This window comes from Plectropomus leopardus, chromosome 2 (assembly GCF_008729295.1).
Source record: "Plectropomus leopardus isolate mb chromosome 2, YSFRI_Pleo_2.0, whole genome shotgun sequence".
Classification (NCBI taxonomy): domain Eukaryota; kingdom Metazoa; phylum Chordata; class Actinopteri; order Perciformes; family Serranidae; genus Plectropomus; species Plectropomus leopardus.
The window spans coordinates 13,130,444-13,152,390 of NC_056464.1; the positions used below are offsets into that span (position 1 = coordinate 13,130,444).

At 40.1% G+C, this 21,947-nt stretch overlaps 2 protein-coding genes across 4 annotated transcripts; both read left to right on the forward strand.

Annotated features, from left to right (window-relative positions):
• Window positions 1-1,609: 1,609 nt before the first annotated feature.
• On the forward strand, window positions 1,610-17,949 carry zgc:123305. Of its 3 annotated transcripts, none has more exons than XM_042501501.1 (20): window positions 1,610-1,678; window positions 7,113-7,313; window positions 7,427-7,522; window positions 7,649-7,917; window positions 9,159-9,266; window positions 9,397-9,505; window positions 9,626-10,376; window positions 10,503-10,596; window positions 10,831-11,018; window positions 11,116-11,209; window positions 11,358-11,427; window positions 11,620-11,712; window positions 12,015-12,073; window positions 13,118-13,268; window positions 13,370-13,518; window positions 13,694-13,780; window positions 14,251-14,403; window positions 14,689-14,803; window positions 15,205-15,308; window positions 16,432-17,949. In XM_042501501.1, exons 2-20 carry the CDS (start codon window positions 7,122-7,124, stop codon window positions 16,577-16,579), a joined length of 3,030 nt encoding a protein of 1,009 aa, XP_042357435.1. In that variant the 5' UTR covers window positions 1,610-1,678; window positions 7,113-7,121; the 3' UTR covers window positions 16,580-17,949. The 3 variants fall into 3 exon arrangements, with proteins under 3 accessions (XP_042357435.1, XP_042357426.1, XP_042357418.1); XM_042501492.1 differs by lacking the exon at window positions 1,610-1,678 and adding an exon at window positions 4,854-5,215 and having other exon boundaries at window positions 9,400-9,505; XM_042501484.1 differs by lacking the exon at window positions 1,610-1,678 and adding an exon at window positions 4,855-5,215.
• A 332-nt stretch (window positions 17,950-18,281) lies between these two features.
• On the forward strand, window positions 18,282-21,944 carry trim107 (tripartite motif containing 107). Its single transcript, XM_042496005.1, has 2 exons — window positions 18,282-18,398; window positions 19,784-21,944. Exon 2 carries the CDS (start codon window positions 19,795-19,797, stop codon window positions 21,298-21,300), a length of 1,506 nt encoding a protein of 501 aa, XP_042351939.1. The 5' UTR covers window positions 18,282-18,398; window positions 19,784-19,794; the 3' UTR covers window positions 21,301-21,944.
• Window positions 21,945-21,947: the final 3 nt, after the last annotated feature.

A 21,947-nucleotide genomic window follows, 5' to 3' on the forward strand; every position in this document is an offset into this window, starting at 1 on the left:
AAATGACAATTTACCATATTTGTCCACATGTGTTTTTCTTGTAAAAAAACATATTTTTGGGGCATTTTTGCCTTTAATTGATAGAACAGCACAAGTGTGAAGGGGGAAGAGGGAGTTGGGGTGACATGCAGCAAAGGGCAGAGGCTAGAATCGAACCCGCGGCCCCTGCAGCGAGGACACAGCCTCTATACATGGGAAGCCCGCTCTATCCACTATCCACATCAGGTGCCCTAACATGCCTGTCTTTGATCCGCTTTTCATTACATTGATGGTGTATTCAAATGAAATCAAACAGCACATCATTTGTTTTTTTTAGTTGTTAAAGAAATGCCATAAATGCCTTATTCACTCTTAAAAAATTGGAGTAGTGACAGCCATATATTGTTCTTAAGTTGAGATTTAATTATAGAAAAATAGATACAGATCATGAACTGAAGCGTTCAGGCAAAGGAAGGAGGCCTCTCTGTTCAGATAAGGCTATGTGCAGTGATGCCCTCTGCTGGGCGTCACTAGTTATTATTTCTGAAATACTTTAAAACCAGTCAATGAATGATGATGAGGGCGAAAATGATGAGGGAGGGCTGTAAAATAGTTCAGTCTGGCTGCACACATGACATTGTGAGGCATACAGTGTGTTGGGTATGCAAAACTTTTTTTTACAATTCATCTGTGCACACATAGAAAACACAGTGGTTTGTGCGATAAATAAAGAAGTAGCCTTATGTTAGTTATCTCTTGCTGTCAGTCAGTGCAGTGCAGCTTTAGTATAGTATCATGTGTTATCAACTTTCTTAGTTGATAGATATTCATACACAGCTTTATACCATTTTTGTTGACCCAAATTGTGTCTGCATGCTTTTATCACTATTTTCTCAGGTGCTTCTGTACACCATCACAGACTCTGCTACTAGCCAAGGTGCCAAGGTTAAAAGTTTGGGTTTTTCTTTGTTGACACTTTTGGATTCATAGGATAGAAAAGCTTCATCCCAAAGACTCAACAACATTATCTGAAACTGCGTAGAGCAGAGCACTGCTTTTCAAGCGCTGATGTTGATGCATGCCGTTTGATGGAGCTTTCCAAACTACTGAGTGCCCATAATCTACTGTAACTGCCCATTTATTTTACTGCCCTTTAGTGTGTAACACATACTCTATAATGTAATGGCGGGATTGGTAAAAGTAAATAAATATTGGTGCATGTGTGTTTCACATAAGTTCTGTATCAAAATTATTGCACGATTAAAAGTTTATTATTTAAATGTAGAATTTGTTAGTATGCGTATGCTAAAGGTGTAATGTTTGCACAGGAGATTTTGAGTTCAACTTTATGCATTACTGTCCAAGTTTTTTTTTAATGATTTTAGTTTAGCCAAGAGTTCTCAGTGATAGTGTTTATCTACAGCCAAGATCAACGTTTGCCAGTAAGATACAATATATTAGTCTTTATTGATTTTATCGATTGCAAAATATTAAACCTGTTTATTTCTTTTCTTAAACATGAAAAATGTATGCATCGGTGGAGGCTTTGTTTACAAATTAACGTTGGGGGTGGGTCATTTTTCCTTTCTAGATTTCTCATTGGCTGCTGCAGTGATTGACTTGTGTGACGCGCAGGCGCAGTACACTAGGAAGCATCCAGGATGGCTGTTGCTTTCTCAATCTGAAGCTCGACCTAAAGGTAAGCAGCTCTGGACACTCTCTCAGCATCAACGCAGAAAGAACAAACTGTCTATAACATCTCAAGTAGTCTTGAAAGGTGTCAGCTTGTAACAGTTTACCAATTATCAGCGTTATTTGTACTTGCTGTAACTTACTCGTCGTTTAAAGTCAAGTCGTAAGGATGTGTCACCGCTGAATTCCCTGTGAAACAGCAAAATGTGAATGAAGTTCTGAACTGTGTGGCTCTAGCTATGTCATAAAAAGTACGTGTGTATAGTTTTAAAACGTTTACATCAACGGTAGAATAATTTTGTCTTTTTGCTAGTGTACTAAGTATCGAGAGTTACAGTGACTAATACAGAATTGCGCCATACGATGACACGTAAAGCCGTTGCGGAAGTTGTTGGAATTTGTAGTTTATCTCGAGTTGTCTGCGTTATATACATTAAATAAGAATAAATGGGTGGCTTCTTGTTACTAAATCTTATATCGTTTTTTTAGTACCGTAGGAAATAACTGTCTTGCTCTGAATTCGTTACAAAGCCTTCACGAAATGACTCTTGTATCCAGAGGGACTGCACTTTCAGTGCAGACACGGATGGGGATAGATAACGTTATTATGAAATCTTCAAATCTGATGTAAGAGACATGTAAGAGAGTTTTTTTGGTGTAACAGTGGTCAAGAGATGGTGACAGACATGCTGAAACACACCGCATTAGGTTGAGGTAACCTCTGCCTGTCTGGAGGCAAAGGTCACTAAAGCCAAGACTAGCTGGGAAACTGGTATAGCTAAGGGACATTTAAAGTAATATACAAATAATTAAATTTAGTCTATCAGCCTATGTGGAAATAGTTTTAAAATGTTAATACTTGAATAAACATTAAGACATTAAACAAAGCCAATACATTTAGACTTTGCCTTTTTCACCTTAAAAAACTGTTGGGTATAAGCAACGAAATGTATTTTTAAAAAGGTAATAGCAGTCTGAGTATATGTTATTTTAAGAGTTTTTTCACTGCTTTACCTTTCCTACAGACAGAGGAAGCCAGTAACTGTTCAGCTCCCCATCTATGTTCCTGTCAAAGCCATTAGACTCTATTTGGAAAAAACATATTTTTAGCATGTTTAACACCAGGGGCCGACTGATATTGTTTTTTCAGGGCTGATATGGGCACCAATTATTAGAACTCAATGAGAACTACAACCGATATTTGGCACCGAGACACATTTACAATAAAAATGAAAATATGTCTGTCAAAATTTCGAATTTGGAAGATAACAAACTCCAACACAAAGCTTTGTTTAAATCGCTTGAGCAGATGTTTAATCAAAACTGAAACTTTCAATATCATATACAGCAAGTTCACTGCATTTTTTTATGATGTTTAGTAAAAATAAAAAAAAATTAAAAAATAAATGAATGAATAAAAGTTGCTCCCTGAGGTTTTACAGGTTTTTTCCTCCCGTGCTGACATTTTCCTTGTATGTATTGCAGACTGTCTTCCCTGGTGTTGGTTGAGTGTAATACGCATACTTTCTCATTAATTGATTTTATCAGTGATCATTAAAAAAAAATGCTGATACAGATAACTGATAAAATGCCAAACATTGCCCCAATAATCTGTCAACCCCTACTAAACACTGGAATGAATATCTTTAAGATTCGGACTCTTAGTCAGACAAAACACAAAATCTAAAAATGTCACATTAACACCTGGATCAATTTCAGTTTTCTTGTACTTTCTTGTGTAATTGGTTAGATGTCTTTCAAAAACATGGGGAAAAACATAATGAGCAACTTGGCAAGACATTTCCCACAAACTGCAAAAAAAAAGTAAAAGCTGACAAGGTAGTTATCTGTAAATTAGCTCAGGGGAATGTAAGATATTATGAAAAAACAAGGGGAAATGTGCAGAAAACTACATTTATAATTATCTTAATTATATATTTAAAAGTTGTTACAAAAAGTAAAATTAGATTTTTATTTTTTAATCAATTTTCTTGTTTTCTTTTTATCTTATTTTCATGTAATTTCTTACTAATTTCTTGCTCATTTTTGGGCCATAATTTGTCAAGCTGCTTGTCACCAGGTGTTTTTGTTATTGTAAGAAAATAAGGCAATTTCCCTCATGTTTCAGAGGGTTAATAAAAATGAATGTACACATTAATACATAACAAAAACAGTGTTCGTTGCCGCCCTAGTGTCAACGTCATCGGTTTGAATTCCTCAACGAGAAGAACTTAAAGGCAATGAAGCTTGGGATTTTGCCAGTTTACACATGAGGGATAAGTACAGGAATGTGTTGAATGCATGTGAAGCCGCATGCTGGTACAGATCAAAACAGATCCTTCTAAGTCAGTTATTAACCCCCTCGTCTTTCCCTTCTGTTGTCCGTCTACTGCCCTACATTTTGTCGTCTCTCACAGCCATTGTCTACTGTGGGCTTTTGTTCTTCCCACTTTCTAAATACAGCTGACTTGGCAGTTTCAATCAAGAATCGCTCCAAATCAAATACAGAAGCCTGAATGGGTACAGAAAGATGTAATTTGCATCAAAAGGCCAGGAGCTGCACACTCATATTTTATATTTGCGTTAGTGGGTCAGTCACATGATAGGCCTAAGTGTGGTTTTTTTTTTTTTGTTGTTGTTGTCTGTTATTTTTCTGACAGCAGGGATTATCAGCATTAAATCTAATGACTTCTGTTTTTGTTGGACATTGTTTTCCAGTTTAGGCCTACCTTTCTGTCAGGTCCTCTCCCATGGGCAGTGGTGTCCATCACTATTTTCAAGTTATTTGCTTAAGTTCCTCGCAAATTGGCTTCGCCTGTGAAAGGTTTTCCAGTGTTGATAGAGCATGACTGCTGGAGAGTCCCCTTATCTTTGATAGCCCAGAGAGCTGTGGTCAAGCCCAGAAACTGTGTGGTGTGTGTGTGTGTGTGTGTGTGTGTGTGTGTGTGTGTGTGTGTGTGTTTTCATGCCAAGCGTGTTTGAATAGCCTGTCCGAGCCTTTCAGAAACTGCTGGTCTGGCTGTCATGTGCAGTGCAAGTGGGGAAGTATGAATTCGTTGTGACAGGAGAGTGTGTATGTGATTGTGAAATTGTGTGAGATAGAGGAAGCATCAGCGTGTGACTGAATATACTCGGACACTCTCGCAGATTGCTATATTTTGCATCCTAGCTCACTATGGAAAGGACTAGAGCGCTGTCATCTCTGATGACCACTGTTCCAGTGGAGAGTCCTATCTAGTTTAGCAGTTGTAATCGACCTTACGAACTTTCGTAGCTACCTCTCAGTTGTCGAAGCTAACAAAATGTAGCCTTACATCTCCAGACAGATATGGTGAGGGGGGGTGCGTGGCCCTCGCCTTGAGATGAAGCTGAGCTTTCTGCAGAATGGAGATGGCAGGTTTTTCTGGTGGAAATGGAGGTAAAGTTTCTTGAGACTGTTCCTGAGTTCCAGTGGAGGGAAAAGCGTTTATAGTGTCGTATGGCAGAAGGGAGGTCAAGGGAACACAGCCTGGTTGGGAGGGGACATCTGCATCCTTCACTGTGGGTAAGACGTGGACTTTGGACAGATGATGCTATAGACACGTTGGATTTATTGTGTAGGCATTTGCCAAGTGACTCTTTATGTCTTCAGAACAAACACAAGTTTACATAGACTGTTGATAAAATGTTTTTTCAGTAACATAAAAGTGATTGAGTAATGAACTCTATCTAAATTGCGTCTTTGGTTGAGCTTTGAGGCTCGGTAGATTTTGACAGATCCTGGCACGTCAGTAATCAGTTTGGTTAAAAACAAGACATAAGCTTTATGTTAGGGGTCAACAGATTATCGTCCTGGGCAATTATTGGAGCTGATATTTGGCATTTTGCTGATTATCTATATCAGTGTTTTATTTTAACGAGCTCAGATCAAATTAATTAATTCAAAAGTGCAAAGAAAGTGTCAGGGAGTCAATTTTACTTTGTAAAACCTCAGGGAGCTATATTTGTTTATTCATTTTTTATTACATTTTCACTGAACTTTATTAAAAAAAGTTGCTTGGAACTTGCTGTATATGATGTTGAAAGTTTCAGTTTTGATTAAACATTTGCTCTGTTGGAGTTTGTGATATTCCAAATTCTAAATACTGACAGAAAGATTAGGATTTTTATTGTAAATGCATATCGGTTCCAAATATTGGTTATTGGTCTCATTAACTACAAAGTGCTGGTATGGGTAGTAGCCCTGAAAATACAATTATGGTCGACCAATCCTTTATGTGTTTTGTGTCGTCTACGTTGAATGTTACGTTGAAGGTTACCTCCTCTGGCCTCCAGCTTTAGACGTCAGTTTCTCTCTCTCTGAATGAAAGTATTATTTATGTCAGATAATTTTGAATTTAAAATAGTATTACAAGGTCAGTGGCTGTAGTGGAATTTCACTATAGTGGCTCCTCTTATACAGTATATGACAGGAGCAGGGGCTCATAAGGCAGCTCAGGGTACTTGTTTCTAAATCTAACAGACTTTGAAGAGTCAGTGTTGATGCGGGTCTGAACTAGGTCAAATGTGATGTTTTCAGTAGCCTCTGGCAATGTTTGACTTCCTGACTTACTTAAGCTACTTGTTGTTGGACATGTTCTGTGCATGTGTACTGAATAGAAGGAATTGTATTGATCCCTTTTTTGACCTACCTGCAATTACTTCTGAAAATAAGCTAAAATGTATACTCTTACATTTGTCTAACAGTGTGGACATGTGTGTCCAAATGAGTCATATATTGCACTGAGCTTATCTGACAACATTAGAACTCCAGCTAATTAAATTTTTTCACATTATCATCATGAGAGGCGAAGATAAGGACTTCAGTAGGCTTACAAAAAACAATCTTTAAAAAAGTGTCTCTGATAGATCTAATCTTCCCTCCCAGCTGTTAAAATTTAGCCTATTAGTCATGGTCAACATCTGATTCCAAAGGTCAATATATGGTTAAGTTAAAACAGTAGAAAAGTGTCCTCTGCAATCACTGAAGAGTCATCCTCCTGTTAGGAGCAAATGATAGTGGAAAGGTTTGAACTTACTTGGCCTAAAACTTTAAAATCTTGTGATATGTGAAATAGCTTTGGTCATATAACACAGAAACTGTGTTTGCTGCCAGGAGAATGAGCTATATCAAGTATTTTCACTCACACTTAATGTAGTAGATGCTAAATATGCCCTCTTGAATGCCATCTGCTCTTTTGTTTGGATCCCCGTTGTAATAAGTTATAATTCTAAAACAGCTGCTTTTATATTAACTAGAAATGGATAACAATGTTGACATCGAGTCCTGCTGACACTATGGGAAAAAAAAGGGTGAAGGATTAAACCTGCAGACAACGGGAAATACTGAGTGCACAAAGTTTTTGTTCCTGTGCCGAGACACTTGGCCTCACTGCTCTCACTTCTTCATGTTTTCTTTTCAGTCACAAACCATGAATATTGTGGGCCAGTTTGCGGAGACAGTGTTTGTGACGGTGAAGGAGCTGTACCGTGGCCTTAACCCCGCCACGCTCACGGGAGGGATCGACGTCATTGTGGTGCGACAGCCCGATGGATCGTTCCAGTGTTCCCCCTTTCATGTCCGCTTCGGCAAGCTGGGTGTGCTGCGCTCCAAGGAAAAAATTGTCAGTGTTTTTCTCATCTACTGCTTCAATTCTTTCAACTACAATTCTACTACAGTACTATTTCTCTGCTTTTGCTGATTCTTTGACACATGTTTGCAACACTGTGATTTTAGGTGGACATTGAAATAAATGGAGAGTCAGTTGACCTGCACATGAAGCTGGGAGACAATGGAGAAGCGTTTTTTGTGGAGGAAAATGAAAACATGGAGGTAAGATGATCGACCCTGAGCTCCTTATATTGTCCACTTTCTCAGTTCTTTGGTAACAGTGCATCAGTTTGGGCAGTCTGGTATCTGTAAGTCATCATGTCCAACTTTTCTTTTTTATCTGCTCAGTCTGAGGTCCCAGCCCACCTGTGCACCTCCCCAATCCCTCTTGAGGTCCCTGAGGAGATAGAGGAGACCCCTGAGGGATCCTCCATCGCTGGGTCTGGCACCCGCAGGAAGAAACGGCGTCGCAAACGCATGCGCTCTGATACTCACCTGAGAGAAGAGGCCCGCTCCTCATCGGATGAGAGAGAAAGAGAGAGGGAGTGGGAGAGAGAAAGTGAGGCCGGGCAGGAGAGTCCTTTGAAAGATGAGCCTGTCCAACCTTTGCAAGTCAGGTCAGTGATGGAAAAAAGAGGGAAAATCTTCACTGACAGTGATTTCTAAGAGTTGCTGAAATTATAGTGCTTCTGTTTTTAGAATGTACACCTGATAAAAGGTTTTATTATCGCTGACATTGTTACATTTTGGTAAAGATATCACAGTGTTTCAGCATTTTGGTCACTAAGAAATTCTCTGTGCAGAACAGCGGCCGCGAGAACAAAACTATTTAGCAGAAGGCCACATACTGTGAGGCTACATCCATGCTAATACATTTTGTTTTAAAACGCATCACTATTGCAGTGTTTACGCCTGGCATACACACTATTCTGGCATTTACAAAGAACTAAAAGAAAGACCTTTGAAAACACTGCTGCTGACCCCGTTTTAGTTTGAAAACTCTGGGGTTGTGTGTTGGTCTAAGCATGTAGAAACAGAGACTTTAAAAAAATAATGATGATGCCCATGTTTGTTACCCAATTTGGTCATATCTAGTTCTGATTATTAATTTCATTATCAATTTTCTGGATTTATCGAGTGCTTGTTTGGTCCACAAAATGTCTGAAAATTGGAATTTTTCTGTGTTTCGGTGTTTTCCAAAACCCAAGCTGACGTCTTCAAATGTGTTGTTTTGACCACAACCCAAATATTGTCCGTTTATTGTCAAAGAGGAACCAAGAAACCAAAAAATATTCACATATAAGAAGCAGGAATCAGATAAGATAAGTTTATTCCTCAAAAAATTACTCCATCCATTATTTGTTATATGAAATTAGTTGATGATCAATTCAATAGTCAAAGTCTAATTGATTAATCATTGTGACATATCAGTCCAAGACATTGCAGCTAGACCTACATATCTTTTGTGATTTATCCTTCTTGTGTGGGTAACATTCGTTTCCCATCTGGCAGTGTTAAACTCCTCCTGGTCCTGCTTTGATATGTTGGCGTATTCGCTTTGCAGTAACTCCCAGTCTGTTTCGTCCCACCTTGACTGCACGATAATTATTTTACTTCCAGAAATAGTTCCATCTCGTTGTCGGTCCAAGCAAAGAAATCTCTGGTCTTACTTTTTTCCATCTCTAACTAACCACAGAGTAGACAGTCTGCTTCCTGTTTACACAGGCACATTGTTTGAAAATGAAATTGTATTAGTGTGAATGTGGCCTGTGTGCATTTGTCAGTAAGAACAACCTGTTACAGGGGGTCATGTGAAGGCAGTAGTTTTAAAAAAAACATCCTCTTGTGTGTGTTTAAGTAAATCAGTGTACTACTCACTGTCTGAGGAGCCAAATGAGGAGCTGGGGGCCACACAGACCAGAGACACTCATCCACACTCAGAGGGAGAGCAGTCCCCCTTAGAAAGGTGAGAAGGGTTCATCTTTATGATGATTTTTTTTTTATTGCATTGAGCTGCTTCACTGAGGCAGTCTGAAATTCAGTGTCCTTTGTCAAAGACGAAGTCATGCTGATTTATCTCTTTATCTCTGTCACAGCAGCGTGTTCTTTAGCCGGCCTTCCTCTCCTAAGAGCGACTCCGAGCTCCTCAAACCCCAAGAGTCGTCTGAGCCTCAGATACAGTGGAACTGGGGCGGTTTTCCCACGGTATGACAGCACTCACACACACAGATGTAGCTGTGCTTTTGCTGCCTACTTGTGCCGCAGATTTTCGATCGACATGCTGACACAAACTCAAACTGCTCTCTCTGCACCTCCTCCCAACAGCTGTGTCAATCTGAGAGGACACCAGTGGAGTTGCAGCGCATCTCCCCTTCCCACAGTTCTCATTTCCGCACCATTGAGAGACAGGACTCCTTTGACATGGGCCATGAGCCTGTGATCAGCTGTGGCAGAATGGGCAGTGTAACAGTGGTCAGGCCACAACCCAGGACTCAGTCCTTAGACCTAGGTAGCCACACTGTGCAAATCACCCCTTTATCTGGAGACAAAACCTCTCACTTTGCCCATTCCACCCCCAGTGACCTCTTCAAGTCTTGTGCATCAACAGTGGAAACTGATGAGGACTCGACACAGGCACCTGAATCCACATTAGGAGAAAAGGGGAACAAAGACTCATCTTTTTCGTCAGCTAATCTAATTAATGGCACCAGTTCTCTTGCAAGCAAAGGACGCATCAGTGTGGAGCAGATAACTACTGTGACTGACAGTGTGACCAAATTCAATGACGCACAAAAACAACTTATAGAAGAGAGCGAACGCTGCACAGTCACTGCGACAAGTAGTACAGAGATATCGAGTCCACAGCAGCAGGGTGCCTCATCAGAGCAAAGTGAGCAGGGTTCCAGCAGCAGTGCCCCTGTCAGCGAGGGGGACAGTGGGATAGATCCCTGTGCCGAGGGAGCAGAGGAGGAAGGTGGACCTGGAGGTGGTGAAGGCTCACTGACCAACAAAACTGAGGGATCAGCAAACTCCTCTGAGGCATCCTCCAGAGTGGAGCAGCAGGACAAGAAGAAAGGTGACACATTTTTCTAAGCTCTCTGATTTTAATTACTTTGTTTGTTCAAATCTCATTCTCAACTTTGCATTTAAAAAAATAATTCTGTTTATGTAACCAATTGGGTTTTGCATCATTTTGTTGCAGGTAGACGTAATCACCATCTAGGACCAACAGATATTTACTTGGACGATCTTACTAAGTTGGATCCTGAGGTGGCTGCACTGTACTTCCCAAAGAGGTAAAAAAGACACTAAATGTGTGGCTCAGTTTTAATTATTTATGAAATTCCCGTCTTACATTTGTGTGATTTGTAAACAGTTACAGATGCATGCGTATATTGAAAGGCAGTTATGTCACTAATTTGCCTGCAGTGTTTAATTTCCATTAAAATAACCCAACAATCATGCTGTTTTATCTATGAAGTGTTGCCCTTTAGTGGCAAAAAAATTAAGTGTCGTAAGTGTTCCTACAGTGAGACCGAGGGAACGTCTCAGCATGGGGCAGAGGGGGGCTCCTGCTCAGGGAGCCAGTCACCTCAGTCCGTGGGCAGCGGGGCCTTGGACAGCGGTACAGAGTACCTGTCAGATTCCACCTCCTACAACATGGATGTCAGCATGTCCCTCTGCGGACAAGATGGCGAAACCAGCCACATCACTAAAGGTGAGGGAGAGTGAATCCGTGCTAGAGCATGAAGGAATGAGCATGTTGTCCCAGTGGAGTAAAATTTGTTGTCCCGTCGCTTTTGCTGTTTATCCAGAAAAGTTTATGGAGCACATCGTGACATACCAGGATTTTGCAAACAATCCAGGAATCATCGAGGATCCAAGCCTTGTGATCTGCATCAACTCCAAGTAAGCTCTGGGTTTGTTTACATACATGAAAACATTTAAAAAATGTTGTTTCACTTTTTATGTACAGTATTTATTTAAGAGGATGTTCTTCAGTGCTTAAACAAGTTAATGTCCATGATTGTTCATCGGCTGGCTTTATCTTTCCCAGCTATTATAACTGGGCAGTGGCTGCTCCCATGGTCTTGTCAATGACGACTTTCCAAAAAAGCCTACCCAAGGTATTTTATTGTTTCTACACTACACCTCACTAATGTTTTTTTTATGAAGGGTTCCTTAATTAAGCTTACCACGGAGTTCTTTCTGTTGATTCACGAGTTGACGGCAAAAGCAGATGAGATTGTAGATAGCTGGTGAAAGAGATGACAGGATAGATATAATCATGCTTGTTTGTGTGTATTTTTGTCACGTAGAGTACGATAGAGCGTCTGGTGAAGGATAAGATGCCCAAAAAGTCTGGACGCTGGTGGTTCTCCTGGAGGAGAAGAGACATGGACAGTAACCAGGTACATTCTTTGGAATTCCTGAATCCTTGATTTAGGATGCTGTGCCTGACAGAAAAGAAATGTAGCATGTTTGTACCTTCAATACTATGCAATAATACATCTATTGCATCACTAAGAGTGGTTTTACGCTCTGTCCATGCAAGACAGAAGAAGACGAAGGGTGGTAGAGATCTAAGTGACTGAAGCAGAAACAACATGTCTGATTTAAAAAAAAACCAAAACAAAACAAACCAAACCATTACTGCCACTTCACGTTGCTTTTTGTTGAATGTAGCTGATCATATTAACTTCTTGTTTTTCAGCAAAAGACCTCAAAGGAGGAGCAAGAGGAGCCACTTACAAGTGTTTCTCCCACAGTAAAGTAAGTGACCTCACTAAGAAATGATCTCACACAAGTTAACAATTCTTACACGCTGTGTTTCATTTGGCATCTGCTCCCGCTGATCCACAGCTGGTCTTTCTCATGTTTGAGTGTACTTAAGGACATTCAGACTTATTGCCGGGCAGGCTAATACAAGGACTGCCAGTACATGTTCATCCATCTGTATTTTGTTTATTTGGTTCTCATAATACACACAATTGAAGAATTCTGTACATAAGCTAAAATTTTGGCTTGAAATACAGTTTGATGTGAAAAAGACATAAAAGTAGGCATTAAAAATAGCCATGAGCAGCAGTAAAGAAGAACTGTTCATCAAGAATCTGTAGCTATTATGTCACAAGCCTGATCCACTTACATTAGTTCCTTTATATGTCTAATTTAGAAATCTGTAGGGACTTGTATCCCGTTGACTGAATTTCTTTAAATTCTAAGGGTCGCCTATAGACAAGCACATTGAAAAAACAAACAAAAACACAACCAGCAGCCCTAATAAACTAATCACAATTTTTGCAGTCTTTGACTTTCATAGTTGCATTTTCATGACATTTTTTATGATGTCATGTCAACTTAAGATGGATTTCCAAAACACAGGAACTGATGAATTTGGGCCTAATTGTTATCATTATTCAATATTTGTGTGGCATTTTGTGTGGTGAATTTCAATTGCCAATTTAAAATAGTATTATGTAGTTTGTCATTGCACCACCAGAGGGTGCCAAAGCACTGTCCATGTAGTATATTACTCAATAAACATTCTCAAAAACAATTGTCATGATACTTAACTATGAGCAGCTATGCCAATGTTTGACATAATCGAAGTTTAAGATTTTTGATGTCCAGTCATTGATACAGATTCCCACGTGTAATGAATTTTTCATGCACAAATCACTAAATCATTTTATTTGTCACTCAGTGTTTGTCTGTCATCTATTATGACATGACATCTATTATTGAGAATAAATACGTTGTGACAGACAAATATAATTCAAACATAAGTTGTTAACTGGTTGTGTGTTTCTGCAGAGCCACACTGGATGACATTGACAGCGATGAGGCGGCAGGCCTCGGCCGAAAAGCCATGATTCCTTCCAGCCTATCACAAGAAACCCTCAATGCCACTCAGTGTATCACCCAGATGTACCGCAAATCACTACGCCTGACCTCTAAACAGATAGTAAGAGATATACATTGTACAACCTGGGTTTTTTTTTTTTTTTAACTTTTACTGTGACCGCTTTGCTTTACGCCAAGCTAACTCTCCTTTCTCATAACCAGGAGCACTTAAACCTACGTGATGGAGCCAACAAGGTGGTGTTTAGCGTCACCACACAGTACCAAGGCACCTGTCGTTGTGAGGCTGCCATCTACCTGTGGAACTGGAATGATCGCGTCATCATATCCGACATCGATGGCACCATCACTAAGTAAAAAGCATGGCCTTTTCTCTGCATGCTATGCTGTACAGATAGTCCAATAGACAATTGGATTCAAAGCAATTCATAGTTCCTGAACACTATGAGAGATGAAGCACGATAGATCATTGTTTAAACCTTTATTGTCGCAGTATTATGAGCAGTCTTCACTGTCTGTCTCCTGCAGGTCTGATGCTCTGGGTCATATTCTACCTCAGTTTGGAAAAGACTGGACACACAAAGGCATCGCCAAACTCTACCACAAAATACATCAGTATGTGAAAATTCCTTTTTTCTGGGGGGAGGTAGTCAGATTTTACCAGTTTCTTTGACTGAACTTTCCCACACATTACTCACACCGTATCAAGCAAACAGATTCAATGCGTTCACTGCTGATGGTCTCATGATGATGTAATTGTAAATGCGGCGAAGTGTCTAATCTGCATTGCCAGATGTTTCTTTGTTTATCCCAGTTTTCATATGCCATATGTTGTGCCTTTGAAAACAAGCGCAGCTGTTCAGTTAATTGAAAAAAGATTGGATTATATTTGAAGCGTTTATCTTTTTTTTGCACATATCGAGAGAAACAGGATACAGTGCATATGTGTTGTAGCAGGTACATGATGTAAGTATTGGAGTGCTTCATGCTATGGGGCCGCTCAGTTACAAACAGAAGTGAAAAGCTTTTTCTAATTCTGTTTTAATAAATCTAAAATGCTAAGATGGTCGTTCCTTTCCTTGCAGAAATGGCTATAAGTTCCTGTATTGTTCAGCGCGGGCCATAGGTATGGCTGCCATTACTAAAGACTACCTTCACTGGGTCAATGACAAAGGCATTGTCCTCCCTCAGGGCCCTGTACTGTTGGCCCCCAGCAGCCTCTTTTCAGCTTTACACAGGTAACAAAAACAACTGCTGAACTACTTCACAGATAGCATCCTATTAACACACCGTTACTTTAATGAATAGAAATAGTGGAATGTTGGATATAACTGTGTGTAAAGTAAGTATCTCAGATTGAAGTATGAAAACAAATGTAATGTGCTGCTGACCTCTAGTGGCTTCTCCTACATGAGAGAGGCCATTCTGCTCAGCTACTACTCTATGCAATGCATAAATGTATGCAAGGAGACATTAACGGTATGCTCATTTTGATTCTAAACTGTCTGTCCTGATTTGTGCAGAGAGGTTATTGAGAAGAAGCCGGAGGTGTTTAAAATAGCCTGTCTCAGTGACATCAAGGACCTGTTCAACCCACAGAGACGGCCCTTCTACGCAGCCTTCGGCAACAGGACTAACGTAAGCAGCACTGGCTCTTAATACAGCAATAACCTTCAGCGACAATTCTTTTTCTGTCAAGGTTTTTACGGCTGCTAAAATGCACATTTGGCTGCGATTTTAGCCTCCAGCACAAACCTTGGTTTGTACATCACAAGATATCATGCCTGGAAAAAGGCAAAAAATGGTATTATGGTATTATTGTATTCTTTAATATGTACTACCCGTAGTATATTGTAAGTGTAAGAAATGGTGTTTGCTTGTTGGATATTGAGTAAACAGTGGCTAATGATTTATCATAATGGATTAGTGCTATAACAGCCAAACAGTCTTTTTATTGTATGTAGATAGTGCAGAGGTTAAAGTCAAGCCGAAGCAGGTCTGTATTAACTGTATTTGTTTTGCTTCCTTTCATTTTGCAGGATGCTTATGCCTATAAGCAGGTTGGGGTGCCTGACACCAGGTTATTTACCGTCAACCCAAAAGGAGAGCTCATTCAAGAGAGGACTAAAGGCAACAAGTCCTCGTAAGTGTGCAACAGAACACAGATATAAACACCCTTTCCACCTTTTTATGCTTTTAAAACTCCTGACTGGGATTATTCCTGTTTTTACCATACACAAGAATACTGAAACTATTTTTAGAATATGAAAGTCCAACAGCCTTTTATATCTAAATACAATGTGAGTTTTTATCAGGGATCTTTCAGGGTCACTATTTGAAAAACTACAATCAGATTCAATTTGCGATTATTTCCTGTCCTGTTCCTGGTGGAAAATATTACATCAAACTCCTGCTAAGAAATCTGTCATATTAAAATTCCCTGCATGTTATAAAAACACAGAACACTAGAAACCCAAGATATGTCATATGTCATCTATATTCTTGTCAATTTGGCATCAATATGATCAATACAGATAAACTGTTTTTTGCTTACAACCTGTTTTATTTTGTCCCCTTAATTCACTACCAGCCTCTGTTGGTTTGCTGCACTATTTTAGTAGAAGACTGTGGGAATCAAGAGAGGCAAACCATATTTAAAAAAATGAAGATTTCACTAAAATAAGTGTTGGTTGGTGGATCCGATACACACCAAATTAAACGCAGATTCTTGTTCACTCCACTGCTTCAGCAGTTTTTCCTCCTTTCCCAGAAGCCAAGAGAACTTAGACTTGTTTGCGATCTTGCTCCTCTGCAGAGTCCCCTCCATTTATACTAGCTACCTGGTTTACTGCTTCCTGTTTGGTGCTGGAGAGAGCTCAGCTGTCGTTTATTGACAACATTCACATCATTGCACTTTAATATTAGCATGAGCCAAGACTACATTCAATAATATGAAACTTGTCTCATTTTGTTGGATGGGTCAAGACAAGAAAAAGACTGACTTTAGACAGCTCGGACTGAAGTTTAACCCCAAACTTACACCAAACGATCAAGATCAAGATCGACTCCCATTATTTTACTCTGTCACTGGAAATTTGTCTGACTGTAAAATCATTCAAAAATTAGTTTGGCGTAAGGTCGGCATCAGTCCCTGTATCACAGTGTGAACAAATGAGCTGAAAGCAATATATGTTTGTTTATTAAGCTGATTCTGAGTCAGTTTTGTGTGTGTGTGTGTGTGTGTGTGTGTGTGTGTGTGTTTGCAGGTACAGCCACCTCAGTGAGTTGGTGGAACATTTCTTCCCCATGCTCTCTGTCGGGGGAAGCACCTCTGCTTTCGACTGCCCTGAGTACAGCAGTTTCGCCTATTGGAAGGAGCCTCTGCCAGAACTGGACCTGGATGCACTACTGTAGACACACACTCACCTTTTCCTAAACACACACATACTTGTTTTCAGGCAGGCACACATAGTAAACTGCCTTTGTTCTCTCCTCTTCCAGAAAGGCATTTGATAGGATATTTCCCAGCATGCCTGAATACTGCCTTTGATAGACCTGCCAACTGTAGTGCCTGTTTATGAGACTTAAAATAAAAAATAAACTGGAGCAGAAAGAGCTGACTGTCCCGTCATATAGAGATAGAGCCAAATTAACTCATAATAGGCATGGGCTCAACATTTCAAAAATAAGTCTAAAAATCATGATGCAGCCCTTTATCTCAGTGCTCCTCTAGCTAAGCTGTTTATGCAATATTTAGCCATTTTAATGTGAACATTCAACACTGAACAACTGGACATATATGCCTTTGGACTGTTTGAACATTTTATTATTGTTTACCAGAATCATAGTCATTCCAAAATACGAATTTAAACTCTTATCTGATGTTTCCTAACACTGTGACACATTTCAGCTCTGAATGCAAACACCAAAAACACAGAGAGAAAACGAGTTGTATTAGAAAAGCATTAAGTGATGCCTATATCACACACGCCAAAACTGTTGCCTGTTTTCTGTAATTGATGTGGACATTTTAATTTACTCATGCCCAGGTACACACACACACACACACACACACACACACACACACACAGAGCTACAAAACAAACCACTTATCCTTCATACATTTTAGATTGTATGTCTAGTAGACAAAATAGTGTCTTTGGATGTGAGTGTCAACATGTACCAAGCAACCAAATATGGTATGAGAATGTTTTTAAAATGCTTTGGATCATTTTAGTCTGTTTGAGATCTGTTGAGCAATATTCTTTTTCTGTCAAGGACAAGGGTCTAATTACATTTCACTCACCTGAGTCAAAAGTAATTAGAGCTCTGGATGGGAGGCTAGATTTAAGGTGGGTTAACTGCTGAACCAAAGCCTGCAGCTGAATATGGAGCTTCAGACCGTAGCATTTTATTTTTAAATACCTGAGGACTGCGATGACAAGTCAATCTGAGCATATGATCATTATAAAACTACAACATGCACATTTCACATCTTCCTTCAAGCATTACCAAGTTTAGAAATGTTTGTACACTACATGAATGCGGCGGTGGGTCAGACTGACTTGACCAGAGAAGTGTAAATGGACACTGGAGGGGAACAGCAGTGATTACGCCTGTAGCTGTGCCTTCGTATTATTATGACTATTTATTACTTTTGCATATATTTCTTCATCCAAATGTGTGCTGATGCATTGGAGCTGAGGATTTTGCTGGTACTTTTTAAACCAAATGTAGAAATATGAATAAATAAATAAATAATACATTTGACGCTGTTTATGCAAGCCTGTTGTCTTTGTTCTCCACTGTTGGGAAATGATTGATAGTTACGTTCAATATACATTTTCTTTTTCCTTTTTTGTACTTGATTGCAATCAGTTCGAATTTCAGTTGCTGTCCCTGTATAGTTGCTTTGCATTCTTACTATATTCTGTATACTTTTGCAATATAGAAAAATAAAATAAAAAGCACTTAAGCTGAATCAACAATTCTGAAGGCCTGCCCTTGACCATATTAGACAGTGGGCAGAGTGGATTAAGGTTTGGCAATTTTTACAAAGTCAGGCTGAAACATGCTGCTCAAGATGTATTACCACACTGAGCTCTACAGCGAGGCAGATGCAGCTGCTGCGTGTCTGAAAGGCGGATTTGACCGCTGATCTCTGCGTCAGTGCCTCTTTATTGACTTTTGCCTGAACAGGAAGAGTCGACACAAGGCAGCAGTGCAGTAACAGGTAAGGCTTTTTAATCTTTGCCCTTAATTTCTATTTACTTCTTTTCTTTGAAATATGACGCACAATTTAGTTGTTTGCAAAGAATTTGTGTGCTGCGCGTTATGAGATGTGCATTCAGTAACGTATTTGAATAAACGTCACCCTAATTATTTTTAAGGAAGTAAAACTACATTAATTGAAATTAAAGCTATACCCTGCAGCAAAGTAAGTCTGAAAATTCACAATAAGTTCTGTTGATTATTTTGAGGCAATCGAAACTGATGATTTGGCCACGTGGATATTCTGTTGGTTGAAAATCGAAACTTTACAACGCTGCCAAACAACGCACAAACAATTGTGACCTACATTGTTCGCTCCTTCAGACACGTTTCATGCGACGTAAATGTGCCACTTAGAAAAGCTATATTTCGATGACACCATAGTGTAGTTTGTGTATAGTCTAACCTAATATTTGTGGTCATTTTATTTGCGTGAACCTAAGATACATTAAAGGCACAGTTCACTCCAAAATCAAAAATACATATATTTATCTCACTACTTGTGGTGCTATTTATCAATCTAGATTGTTTTGGTGTGAGTTGCAGAGTGTTGGCGTTATCAGCCTTTTCTTGAAAACAATGAAACTTGATGGCACTCCACTTGTGGTGCTCAAGGCACATAAAAAGTACATTGGAAAAACTCAACATCAGTGTCTCTTTTCAGAAATCATGACCAGGTTACTCAAGATAATCCACAGACCTTGTTGTGAGCAGTTCAATGTAGGAACTATTTTCTCTCTACTGAACTGACTCAAGCGTGCATCACCTCATGAATGAGAGGTTCATGCTTGTGACAGCGGGAGATTTAGACATTAATCATGTCCTTTTCAGCTGAGCTGTAACATTAGTTAGTTTAGATAAGCTAGCAGTATCAAACTTATGATTAAAATGTTAGTGTTGCCATCTCTCATCCATGAATAGTTGCACACTTATTTCTACACAGTGATGTGGTGTATTCAAATTTGGTTACCTTTAGGCAAACAAAAACGATGGCAGTGTTTCGGCATATAGATATTCAATTTGGACAACAAAATTCAAAGGAAACAACTGAACAATTGACATAATGTCAAATATTGAAGCAATGCAAAGAATAAAATCGACTATTTTCGGTGTTTGTCCAAATTTTCTTTGTGAGAGGGGACTTGTGACTGAAGTCCAGGCTATGACCCTCATATACTTTTAAAAACTGTTTTTACTTCAAGTCCTTGTTTCCTCTTTGGCCATTTACAAATATTTAACTCATTACCTGGAGCATTCACAATCTAAACAGAGTCAAATAAGTCAGCCAAGTTAAAATATTTAACTATACATATTTCTGAAGTCTTACCCTGAGTTGTCTTTTTCCAGGGCCTGCCACCATGTCTGTCAGTGAGACTGAACCAAACTTTTCTAAAATGGATCATCTGGACGTTTTAGCTTCAGAGCTTACTTGCTCCATCTGCTTGCATCTCCTCTCTGAGCCCGTTTCTCTTCCCTGTGGTCACATGTTTTGCTTGGCCTGCCTTCAGACCATGGGAGAAGGCCTTGACCAGCACAGCTGTCCTGAGTGCCAGACAGAGTACCAGGGTACACAAGCACTTGTGAAAAGCTCCAAAATGTGCAGTATCATAGAGTCCTACAAAGCTACTGTTGGCAAAGTCAGCTCCACCGCAAACCCTTCTGATATCGACCATGTAACAGTCAAGAGTGATCATACCTCTGTCACCAAAGATTCAAAGGATGCCTTTCAAATTGGGTCTGGATCCACAGAGCTGTCCTATTCTTTGGATCAAGAGCAAAGCAGCGGCAAAGGCAAGATGAAAATGGATGGACCCAAATTCAGAATGGCCTCTCAAATCACAGAGCTGAACCTTAAATTGGAGATGGCGGAGATTGCGCTGAGGAAGGAGAGGGAACGGGAGTTAGAGGTGAGCACTGCTAACAGTCAGCTGAGAGAGAAAGCATCCAGACTTTTAGAGCAGATAAAAGATTTGTCGCAGAGCTATAGCACCCAGGTGATGCAGCTGATCGAAGAAGAGATTGGTCCAGGCGAGGCCAGCATAGGCAATCGAGTCAGTCAAGCTTCGGAGCTGACGAAGCAGCTAAGACAAGCTGTGCTCCGAGCGGAGTCCCTCCTGACTGAAGATGACGAGAATGCATTCAGTGACGAGCTTCAGACTCTACAGCCACACATTGAGGAGTTAATGTCCAAACCTGTAGGAGACGAAGACGACCACATTGAACCAAAAGTCAACCCTGCGCAAGCCTGTCCCAAGCTGGAAAATATGAACGCTGAGCTGAGAGTCAAATTTGGAGAGATTCAGCGCTCCCTTCGAAACACTCTCAACCCTTCAGAGGTGACCTTTGACCTAGAAACAGCCCACCCCAACCTCGTCCTATCAGAGGACTTGAAGACGGTTACGTTCAGCACCACCAAACAGCCGTACCCACCTTCTCCTCAGCGTTTTACCAACTTCTTCCAGGTCCTCAGCACTCAGAGTTTCTATGAAGGTGATCACAGCTGGGAGGTGGAGCTTGAAGGTGCTCCGTGGATCATCGGCGTGTGCTACAGCGGGAAGCTGGCACGTAGCGGGATGCCCTCTGCTCTGGAGAGCAGCCGGAGCTCCTGGTGTCTGATGTGGTTCAACAACCTGCTGACTGCCTTTGAGCAGGGACACAGTGTGCCACTGAAGAGGACCACAGTATCGCGCAGGCTGGAGGTCAGACTGAGTTTCAAGACCCACAGGCTGAGCTTTTACAACATCAGCCCCGTCAATGGGAAGACCCATGTGTACACATTTAAGGCTAACCTGACTGAACCAGTGCACCTGGCCTACAGAATGATGTCAGGCCACCCCAAAGCTCGTGTCACTGTTTGTTCATAATCACTTTATTTTTATCAACTATATATTCTGCTGAGCAAATGTGCTCCATAGTACAAAGAGTGTGGTAATAATATTTTTGAGTCACAATTTCTATGAGTAAAGAAGCTAAAGACTTTAGTTGTGTCTTGTGAGAAGACACAGACTGATTTCCTCATTCCACAGGGATCTTGTTTCAGAGAGTTCAGGAATTATGATGGCACTTCCTTATCACCTGGTACTTTTGCATAATACTTTTTATGCATTGTATGATAATAAGATTACACAGAAAAAAATAAAAAAAAGCAAGCATTAAATGTGACTGGAATTCTCATTGCAATGTGCCAGAAATATACTGTCAATAAATGCCTTTGTTTTGCTATTGTTATTCTTGTAAAACAGGGATACTCAACTTGCTTTGTGTGGGCTCCACTTTTGTGAAATAGCAGGAGGCCAGTGGCCAAATACTAAATGAACTTTATCAATATTTATCATTATATACAATAAATGCGTTGCCTTGCAGCCGTGCACAGACCAGGTGTTTACAGGGGTGTTTCTAGGATTTAAGGGCATTCTGGGCTTAATCCAGACCTCTGTTGGGAGGTCTGCAGGATCCACCCCTGGCATTTTTTTAAATAAACAACCCCGATTTTGATGCTTTTTTTTACACA

Bases quoted from the DNA above. Each gene is read 5' to 3' on its own strand.
- zgc:123305 (XM_042501484.1), top strand. From the start codon at position 5,150: ATGGCAGAAGGGAGGTCAAGGGAACACAGCCTGGTTGGGAGGGGACAT. The intron at 7,314-7,426 runs GTCAGTGTTTTT...CTGTGATTTTAG, and splicing joins TGCGCTCCAAGGAAAAAATT to GTGGACATTGAAATAAATGG. The intron at 9,267-9,396 runs GTGAGAAGGGTT...TCTCTGTCACAG, and splicing joins GAGCAGTCCCCCTTAGAAAG to CAGCGTGTTCTTTAGCCGGC.
- trim107 (XM_042496005.1), top strand. From the start codon at position 19,795: ATGTCTGTCAGTGAGACTGAACCAAACTTTTCTAAAATGGATCATCTG.